General features: G+C 33.8%; 1 protein-coding gene across 1 annotated transcript in view; it reads left to right on the top strand.

Moving 5' to 3' along the window:
* Positions 1 to 4,947: 4,947 nt before the first annotated feature.
* Positions 4,948 to 11,487, top strand: part of LOC109075948 (collagen alpha-1(XXVIII) chain-like) — a 30,635-nt gene continuing 24,095 nt past the window's right edge. Inside the window, exons 1-4 of the mRNA XM_042731831.1 lie at positions 4,948 to 5,099; positions 6,855 to 7,429; positions 9,097 to 9,117; positions 9,997 to 10,056. Of these exons, the coding sequence (XP_042587765.1) occupies positions 4,955 to 5,099; positions 6,855 to 7,429; positions 9,097 to 9,117; positions 9,997 to 10,056 (801 nt within the window). The 5' untranslated portion in view covers positions 4,948 to 4,954. The remainder of the gene's footprint in view (positions 5,100 to 6,854; positions 7,430 to 9,096; positions 9,118 to 9,996; positions 10,057 to 11,487) is intronic.

Below are 11,487 nucleotides of genomic sequence, written 5' to 3'. Positions count from 1 at the left end.
TTTTTTTTGTAATTGTTTGTGGATGTCCATATTTCTTATAAGAACATCCCTGAAAAAAAAAAAAAAAAAAAAAAAAAACGTCTTAAACCGGCCTAAGCTGGTTTGCGAGTCTTGAGGCTGGTTTAAGAGACATTTTGAGCTCTTTTCTTGGAGATCAGCCTTTAAGGTTAGTTTCAAAATCCAGTTTCTTAAGCAGCGATGTCCAGCTCACATTTTACTCCAAAATCAAAAGAAAAGACTCATTATTATAATAATTCAAGCATGGTCTAATGTCAAAGTATTGCCAAAATAGCAAAAGGATGGATTATAGCACCCTTTTTGGACCCCCTTTTGTCATTTTGCTATTTTAATGTCTAAATCGTGAGATTTAAATGTGAAAAAAAATATGTATCACAAATAACATAAAATTTGCAATAATATTTTTATATTGTGCAAATACTCAGTGGCACTCATTCAAGCTTTTTTATTTATTTATTTTAATTATTTTGGGATATCAGTTTTATATCTGCTGTGGTCTGTTTCTGGGTGTCAGGCCATTGTATTCTCTCAGCTCAAGTACATAAGCTGTCCAACTTTTAGCATTGATAGTAATAAGAAATGGTTCCTGGACAGTAAATCAGCATATTAGAATGTGACACTGAAGACTGGAGTACTGGCTGCTAAAAATGCGCCTTTGCATCACAGAAATAAATACATGTTAAAATATATTAAAATACAAAACTGTTGTTTTAAGTCCTAATAATATTTTACAATATTACTGTATTTTTTAATCAAATAAATGCAGCTTTGCAGAGAATATTTTTCATAATGTGTCCTTACCGAATAACTTCCTTAAACGTTCAAGCCACCACAATTTCCAATTTTCCAACTTCAAGTTTGACAAAGTTGCAACACTTTTTACTAGCCGGAAACTCATAATTATATTAATTCTGACATAACATAGCATTTTATATCCAGGTTTTTTAGCTGTATCAAAACAGTCTGTTAAGTTGCTTGATATTACAAACTGCTATTTGTTATCATATTATTTTAATATATGATCGTGGTCATAAAGACATACTGGTTTGTATCGCAAATTCTTAGTTATTTACCTATAGGCCTAGTGGCTAATAAATTGGAAGTCGCGCACATTCACAGTGAGCAGCTTACTTGCGTGTTGAAAAATAAGCTGGAGAATGGAGCTTGAATTGCAAACTGAAAGGTTGATGATGCTGGACCACCTCCTAAAATGACAGCTGCTCAAACTTGCATTTCTGGAAAACTCCCACCACAAATGTTGGCTCCGCCCACAACTGAAGCCACGCCCCAACAGCTGCACTTTTGCCAGACTCTCACCTGACAAATCTCTGGGTCATTTCCTCACCTTTGATGCTTATTATTAAAGAAACACAGCTTTAACAGTCATTCCAGTGTGTCGCTGTTCATTCCCACCAAAGCTGGGATTTCCAACAATGGAAAGAGCAGAGCACTTACTGAGCACTGCTGCATGCCTTTACTTGATTTAGTCAGTCTTCAGAAAAAAGTGCATAATTTGTGGCTGAGCTGCACCTTTAAGGTTGCCTTAGTGCTTTACGTTAAGAGAATCGTTTGGCTTTACATTTGAGAAACAAAATGTTCATTAGTAAATGTAAAATATTTCATTGCACTGATGAAAGGTTTGCTCATTTGGAATCATTTTGCTTTAAATAACTTTCTATAAACAATGTATAAATAATTTGTGTGTGTGTGTGTGTGTGTGTGTGTGTGTGTGCGCGCGCTAACATTTTGAGAACATTGTTAAACATCAAAAAACTTTAAATGAACATTCTAATAATGTTACTGGATTGTTACATTTGTTCAGAACTTTGAGAGAATCTAGCCATAGTTCTAAGAATGTTATCGCTGGGAATATGTTATTTACATTGACTAAAAATAGATGCCAATTTAGGTGAGTATAACTGACTAAAATCACAGATTTGACTGAAAAAATGAAATAAGCCTGGCTTATTTGGTAAACTAGTTTTATGGAACAGGCCCCAGCTTTCCATTCTTGTCGCTGTTGAGATAATAAAGAGATTTCTTTTCTGATTTCTTACATTCATAGTTTTCTACCATAATCCTTATCCATGGTTCACAATGGCATTGAGAGGGTAAAATATGCTGCTGCAGAAACAAAGCATTCCAGAGTGTCAGTCATAGCCTGCGGAGTCTGAAACTGAAATCCCTGTCACCCACAGCACAGCTGAAGAAAAGAGCCTCGGCTTCTGGACATGCAAACACTTGTATCATACTTGCACTTCGGTCACAGGTCACATACGCTCACACTCGGGTCAGAAACCAACCGGGACTCGGGGGTGAAATGCCACTAAAAGTGATAAAAATGCCCCAGATAATATATAAACTGCAAACATTCCTCTTTTCTTTTTGTTGCCATACTGCTATTATTTTGTTTGTGCTATTTTATAAAAATGTACAGCTCTATCCCTAAAGTGGAAAAATAGTTTATTCTCATTCATTTTAATAATATATTTGACTAGTGAACATCTGTTTTGTTAGTCTTTTATCAAATAGTGCTTGAGGCTATGCATTTTTTTTTGAATGAAATACTTTTAATACTTCTACTTTTATCCAGTAAAGACACTGTTCTATTTCAAGTAAATAATGTTCTTTTGAACTTTCTACTCACCAAAGAATGCATTACAGTTTACACAAAAATATTATGCAGCACAGCTGTATTCAAAATGGATTATATAATAATTCCTGAGAAAGCAAGTCAGTATATTAGAATGATTTCTGAAGGATCATGTGACACTGAAGACTGGAGTAATGATGCTGAAAATTCAGCTTTGTATCACAGGAATAAATTATATTTTAAAATATATTCAAATAGAAAACAGCTATTTTAAATTGCAATAATATTTTATAATATTACAGTTTTTAGTATATTTTTAACCAAATAAATTCTGCCTCGTTGAGCAAGAGAGACTTCTTTAAAAATCAACTCAAACTTTTGAACAGCAGTGTATATATACCATAGTCGTGTGGAAACAGCTTAGTATTTCTTGCAGAATGGCAGGGATGATCTCACTTCACATTGTGGTCGTATTTTAAGCCAGTGCAACACCCCTGATGACCAGAACCGAGGGAAGGGACAAAGCTAAAGAAAAGACTAGATGAGGTCAAGCCCTCTGATCACCATGACAACCACCTTAGCATCTCGTGGAATGTCTGAAGAAAGACTAAAGACTTGTAAAACTAACTCCACCCATATTCCCCTTTGTTTGCTTCGTCTCATATATCTTCAGCCTGTCTTGTGGAATAAAAGCCCAAACCAGCAGTAGTAGATCAGCAGAATAGTTCTGTCAGTATCTGTACATCCGCATATCTTTTCAAATTCACTTTACAATGACGGCTCATAATGAACGATTCAGGTCCAAAATGGCCAAGAAGCAGAACAAAATCACAAATATGTGGAACAAGCAATATTCAATGAATTAAAATGTATTGAAACTAATTGGACTCATTGATGACAAATAAATAAACCTGGTTACTGCATATTTAAAACACATTCGGTTTAATAGAAATCTTGTCTGTTTCATTTATGTAGGACTGACAAATATGCATCATATTATTTTAAAACGGTGTAGTCCAAGTGGAAGGAAATTTAAGTGCAAAAAAAGGTGCAAAAACTTAATATATAATTCAAATACACAAATCTTGCATTTAGGCCTAAATATCTTTTGAGCATTGTTTAAAAAAACAAACAAACAAACAAACAAAAATAATAATTGGAAAAGGTACATGCCAAGCTTTTAGATTCATTCACTCTGCAATCTTGAGGGGAGACATGCAGAAAACAGTTCGGTGGGTCCTCCTCCCCTTAAAAGTGGGAGGGAAATGGGCTGTGACAGTGGCAGATACAGCCTGAGGACGCCGTCTACTTCTGTTGATTCACTTCAGAGTCTGCTTCACTCTCTCACTCACTCACACGTCACCTGAGCTGCACACCTGCACTGCTCGCTTGTGGCAAGAGGCTTTGCTGCCAGAGGTGAGTCACTTTTCAACATCTAATAAAAATATGAGCCTTCCTTTTATTGCTGTCTTTGAGCTTTGCATTTTAAGTCGGGTAATTAAGTCTCTATGGAAGGTAATATATACTGTAATGTATAGTACATGCCAAGCAGGTTTGTATAAAAAATAATATCACTGTGAGTTAAAGGTTTTATGTGCCCTTGGAAATTGTTAATGGTTTATTGATTCATGTTTGAGGGGAAAAATGCATTAATTCACAAAGAAAATAAGAAATAAAATGTGTTTTTCATAAATAAAATGAGAATAAATTATCTTTTTGTATTGCATGTGACATTTTCATGTCATTTAAGCATGCTTTCTTTACCAATTTATACATTTGCATTATTATAAATGTTTTGTAATGTATTAAACTAAAGGAAATAATGCAACAAATACTTTAATGTTCTATAAATACTTTATATATTTTGTCCATATTTTTTCACACTAATAAAAAAGATTATATAATATTTTGAGGACATTTTTGACTTTGCCAAATTTCTTATTGCAATTTTATTTATGCAATCAATAGCCTTAAACTAAGCTTAATTCTCTTCATGAAAATATGTCTAATTTTTGGCTTTTGATTTTGGCATGAAATGTGATCTTTGCAGAGAAAGAAAATGTGTTTTGCATAAAGAAAATGAAAAGAAAAAAATGCATTGCAAGTGACATTATTTTTGTGACTTAGCATTGCTGCCATTATTTAAAATTTGTATTATAAATAGTTTTGTGATGTCATAAATTAAAGAAAATAACAATTAATGTCCTTAAAATAAGCTTAATTCCCCTCATGCAAAATGTTATTTTCTTCTTTTGATTTTGGTGTAAATTGTGATCTGGACATGTTCTTTTCAAGTTTCTATTAATATACTAATATATTATAATTTTTGCAGGAGTGGCAGTCATGGCTCATACGTTGAGCTGGTCTGTGTTGTGTTTTGTTTTGCTGAGCGTTTGGGCTCAGGATTTCTATGAAGAAAAAACTGGACCAACAAGAGTTAAGACTAGAGGACAGACTGCAGCCGTTCTGCAGAAACATGACGGTCAAGGTGAGGCATCTCTTTGTTGTGAGACAGTATGCATTGTTTTAGTAGAGTAAATAAATGATATAGATGGTCTGTTGTTGATTTTTAATGATCCAATCAAATAAAATCAAGTCCTGTCCTACATGTTTTCTTATTGAATATCCTGTTTCACTCAGATGTGTCACATTATGAAGCTAAAATGGGTTTGCTAATGCATTTGATGTTGACTTTACCCATAAATTATTTGTTTTTGTTCTTTACTATGTATGAGCTGTAAACTCATGGGTCACCATCAGTGCATCCCATACTGTCTAAGAAACATAAAGCTAGTTTTATGCCTTAAAACATGCAATGTCATGTTTGGACATACTAGACATACTAGCAGCATATTTAAAGGCCGTCTAGGAGGAGGATGTGTCTGGATGTAGTGATTTTGGAGCCCTAGGGCGTTCAGTTCTCCTAACATGAACATGATTTATTCATATCTGTATAAGAGCCGGTAGGCCATGTCTTGTCACTGATGACATGAAGACTGATGACTGCTGTGTTGCAAGTAAGATCAGATGACAGATTGCATTGCTTCACGAGTCCAAAAAGGATCATTAGGAGACTTGGAGGATTAGTGTTCTTCTTCTTTTTTAAGACGACATTGACATTTTCTGAAACATTGTGGAGTAATGTAACTTTTTCAGAAAAAAAAAGACAAATAGCTAGATAAAAGGCAGGGCTGAGCACTATTCAGAAACTATTCAGAAGTGAATTTGCCTTTTAAATTTCCAAATTAATTGAAGTTGTAAGGATTCAAAACTGGAATTCTGGAATTTTAATTTAATGAAGCATGAAAAATGGAATGACATACAAAGAAATGCACATTGCTGCAGTCAGTTTACTTAAGTTATTTTTTAAAATAAATTAAATTTTATTTTATAGATCAGCTCATTGAGAACAATTTTATAAAAAAAGTTATAATTTATCCAGTTTGCTTAATATATCTAATATGTATATTTATGTAATTATATAATGTAATTTGCTCAAAATATTGTAAAATATTATGTATCTAATATACTCAGTATATATAGTATACTTTATAAATTTTTTTTTTTTCTTTATATGCATTAAGAATGTTATCTTACGCACAACATATAAGATATTTCCAGTAACACAAACACATTATTTTATTATTGACTAATATATATATGTATTAACTTTCACTTTATAAAACACTTAATTTCCCGCAATGGTCTAATTTACGCAATATATAAATATACTAGATTATATACATATACTATAATAAAAATATTACATACCTATTTATGTAATTTACTCAATATATGTAACATCTAATTTACACAGTATTTTCTAAAATATTATATATTTATTAAATATATAAATTTTAATCGTTTTATATATATATATATATATATTATCTGAAAACAAAGTGTTGGCCATTTTGTGGTGTTGATAGCTGTGTTAATTAGTGACAATATTAAACTAAGTACAGAGAAACATGCAGAATCATATTCTAAATGTCAGAGAACAAATGAATAATTAGTAAAAATTAATCATGTATTTATTTTTGTTTTGTCACAAAACATATGGCGGACTAATGAATTTCCTTTGTTGTTTGACTGTGTTGAATTTCTTCGAATTGCAACTCAGTAAATTCCTGCCTATCCAATCAAAATAAAAAGGAGTCATTCTGAATTTACCTAACTGTATAATAGCTGAATCTTTCTTTGACACGGCTCTTTCCCTTTTTCTCCCATGCTGTGGCATCAGCCATCTTAGATGAGGACTGCAGTCTAGAGTTGGCCTTCCTGCTGGACAGCTCTGAGACGGCCAAGGACAACCACCAGCAGGAGAAACAGTTCACTATGGACATTATAGAAGGCCTCCAGAGCATCCGCTTGGACACAAGTCGCAAACTCAGCTGGAGAGCGGCCCTGCTTCAGTACAGCAGCCACGTCATTATCGAGCAGACCCTCAAACAGTGGAAAGGCTCAGAGAACTTCAAGAGCAGCATCGCACCGATGGCCTACATCGGCCACGGCACTTACACCACCTACGCCATCACCAACATGACCAAGATATTTGTGGAAGAATCGAGCCCAGAAAGCATCAAGATTGCCCTGCTCCTCACAGATGGGACTTTTCATCCCAGAAACCCTGATATCTTCTCTGCTATGGCTGACGCAAAGAACCAGGGCGTGAAGGTCTTCACGATTGGCATCACCCGTAGCGCCAATGAACCTGCCAACACAGCAAACCTGAGATTGCTGGCCAGTACACCGGCCAACAAATTCCTCTATAATCTACAGGACACGAACGTCATGGAAAAAGTCATAATTCAGATTGTAAGTATAGTTTTGCCAATCACTCATTCTGTTCTCATACTGTATGCACAGGCAGGCCCACACACATTTCTTAGAACTGCATGAATCATACTCATTCCAGCAACTTGAGTATATTTGTGTTCATTATTTTGGCTTCAGCTACCAATAAGGGTATATTCGGCTTCATTTATTACTGTTTAAATCCATTCAACAGATTTTTTTGGTAACACTTCATTTTAAGGTGTCCTTGTTACACGTTACATTGTACTTTCTATTATAATAATAAATTATGCATAATTACGCATATAACCTTAAGCCAAACCCTAATCCTACCATACAGTAAGTAAATGTACGCTGTAACAAGGACACCTTAAATAAAGTGTAAGGAAAATGCAAATTTTGTAGGAAATGCAAAAAGTCTCCTGATTCTGTCTGGGCTTGTTCAAGAGTGTTTCAAGAGTTACGAGCTACCAACACTCCTCCAGCAGAGAAACATAGTAGAGATCTGTGTACACGTTTGGGCATCTATACAGATTCACAAGCTTTCATTTTAGTTCCAGGATTTGACTTGATTTATCATACATTTTTGATGCATCATACATTTTCACACAGCCAATTAATAATATAAGCTTGAAAATGGTGTGTCCATTTTAGACTGATTCAAACAGTAGCTAACTGCTGAATCTCATTAAATTAAATTTATTTATTTTTTTGCTCTGGATATTATTATTGTTTTTTTGCGCTGTGTGTTTTTGATTCACTAAAAAGAACTGGTTCAAAAGAGTCATCTGGAATTCCAAACAAGGTTCTAGTTCAAGGATGTGGTCAATTCAAACCAAAAATGCACACTCATGACTCAGTTCTTAAAATTCTAAAACTGACTAATTGTTATATACTGTTTCTTTTAGTTTTACATTGTTATTATGATTATTGGGTCCATTCAGATGATCCCTCAGACTGATTCAAACATCTGAATCTTTTTTAATGATTCATTTAAAAAACTGAGTTGACTCATAAGAGTTTTTTGTTGTGCTGTGTATTGGTTCTGCTGTTTGATTCACTAAGAATCAAATTACCAATTCAAAAGAGTTATTCCTGGGTATTAAACACTGACATTGGAAAATCAGTTTTTATGGTTGGATTTGCCATTTGGTCAGGCTGGGAGACCTGCTAAACCAGTTTAAAGCAGACAAGACCAGCAAACCACATTTGACACTGTATTTGATAAGTATTTGGACACACAGAAGATAAAATAATTATGTGCTGTTTTTTTTTACTGTTTTGGGACCCCTGACACCTAATGATTAGCCTTTCTACACTTCATTTACTATAACTAGAGTAAACACGTCCTGTTGTTGCTTTTCTGATATATATTCCATAAATCCTTGTTGTCATTCCTGCTGTCATACTGTTATATATCCTGCAGGTTTAATTTTACTCATTTGTACAGAAACACTTTGATATAATTCCAATGTAAAGCAAGACTAGGCGTGTTAAATGATATCGTTTCCTTTAATCACATTTGTTGCTCTGGGAGATTTGTATAATGTACAGTATGGCCTGATATTAACTGTTCGTACTGTTTACCCAAACCGCACAAATGAAAGGCTTGCCAAAGAGCAGCAATTATAATATAGCAGCTAAAATTTGGACAGAATCTAATTTTCTTCTTGTAACTCTCTACACAGGCTCAGCTGGCAAACGATGGGGTAAGTAAATAATATTAAAAGTATTTTATGGTAATAATTTAAAATAAACTTTAAAATAAGTAAAATTTACGGTAAAAAAACGGCAGCTGTGGTTGCTGGAATTTTACCATAAAAAATATGGTAGCAACATTTTAGGTTTTACGGTTTTAACTTTACTGTTAAATACTGTAATTTCATTGACTGATATAATGTTTATACACCAACCTATTGAAGTACTGAAATCTGTTTTGTACCTTTGTAATACACTGATAACCACTAAATGCAGGAGCTGATGAGAAAGTCACATGATGAACCAAAGCCCATCACAGGCAGCTTTTAATAATAACATATATAGAAGGTGTACAGTGTTATTCACACAAACACTAAACACCATCACGGTAACACACATGAAACTTAAATAATGCAATAAATATTCATTAGGTGTAACAAACAACCCTAATATATCAAAAAGATAAGAAAAAACTAAGAAACATAGCTATTTAAAAAAAAAAAAAAAAAAAAAAAAACATCAAATTTGAAATGTAATGCAGGGAATTCTGGGAATGTCAAGTTATGGTTATTCACTGTAAATTATACAGTCTTTTTCACTTTCAAAAACTGTATACTACCGTAAAATTTTATGTAATGTCCCATAAAGTTTTTCTCCGTATATAGTAGGGGAATTTACTGTTAACCATTAAACAGGTTTTTACTGTAACATTTTTACAGTCTTTTACCGTTAAATTCGCGGTCATTCTTTTAGTGTACACACACACACGCACACACACAAACACTCTTTTTTTCTGCCAGAAAGTATTTTTTCCCCCATCTCTGCCTTATTGAAACAAAGCAAATAAAACTGACTTTTCCATTTATTTACACTCTTTCCTCTATATTTAGTGTCCTCTGTCCATGAAGTGTGCTTGCGAGAAGGGCGAGAGAGGACCCAGCGGCCCGGCGGTAAGTATTTTCTCTTCAAACTTCCTCCAACATGGGACGGTGATTCCACGCGAGCCCACAGGCGCATTTTTCTCCTTTTTTCTATTCCTAAGAGGTACGGATTCCTTTGAGGGATGTCAACAGTGGGAAGAGACAGGCATTATTCAGACATTTTGGATAACTGGTTTGCTTTGTAAAAGTCAGGATAATTATCGTCTTTGTCAGGACCCCTCAGCACCACCTTGGGCAAAACACAAAATAAGATTCCTCAAAAGAAGTCTCCTTCATGTTCAGACTGTTGAAAGTGAAGATAATGTAATTGCATGTTTTGGCTGAAAACCTTGACTTTCAAACAACTATGGGTCTGAAATTAACATTTTGCCACACCTGTCTATGATGGTTAATAGCCTTAGTCATATTTATATATTTACCATTTTTTCCTTGCATTTTTGAGACACAAAACACATGCCGTTGTGTCACTTGCCAAATTATATGCAGTCTTCAAAGTTACCACTTTGAATTGAGTTTGATAACATAGATGAACTGAACAAATTCAAACTTACTTGAGAAATGAAATGATGCTGATTACTCTTTTACCATGGTTTATAATGCTAGTCTGAAGTGTGTAGGAGGCCGGATCATGTTAGAGTCAGTTATTTATTGACAGACGCCTAACCATCATTATCCAGGTGCTTTCACCTCTCTGGGATTCCACACATTCTCATGACTTCAAATTACAGGCCTCCGTAATTGTTCTCATTAGTTTAACCTCCTCTGGCCAGCACTTTTAGCACTGACCAGCTGCCAATGAACTCATAGACTCTCCTTGTTCATTCATAGTGCTGTTTGATTTATTTTAAAGAACTGTTTCATTTGAACTGGTTAAAAAAAAAAAAATTAACTCGACAACATTTTAAATCTTTTTTTTTTTTATCAAAAAAAAAAAGAAAAAATCCATAAATTCCTAATAGGTGATTTTGTCAGATTTAGGTAACTTCTGGTGAACAATTTGTCCTCAAACAGTTCAGAAACATGAATCAGTGTTAATGTTAACTAAAACTATATAAATTTAAATTAAAATGAAAGCTGAAAATATAAAAGATAAATTAAAATAATAATAACAAATAATGCTAAAATAACACTAACATAAAATAAAACCTTGAAGTCACTTGCCAAACTGTTTTTTATGTGTCCTCTATGAAAATTAAAGGGTTAGTTCATCCAAAAATGAAATTTTTGCCATCTTCTTACCCTTATGTCATTCCGAACATACATGAGTTTCTTTATTCTGTGGAACATAGTTTGAAGAATGTTGGTGACCGAATAGTTTGGGGTCCCATATGTCAATGAGACCTGAAACCATTTGATTACAAACATTTTCAAAATACAGTATCTTCTTTTGAAGAAAGAAATGCATACAAGTTTTCATTTTGGGGTGGACTATTCCTTTAA

This window comes from Cyprinus carpio, chromosome B9 (genome assembly GCF_018340385.1).
Source record: "Cyprinus carpio isolate SPL01 chromosome B9, ASM1834038v1, whole genome shotgun sequence".
In the NCBI taxonomy this organism is placed as follows: Eukaryota; Metazoa; Chordata; class Actinopteri; order Cypriniformes; family Cyprinidae; genus Cyprinus; species Cyprinus carpio.
This window is presented reverse-complemented; position numbering and strand designations above follow the sequence as displayed.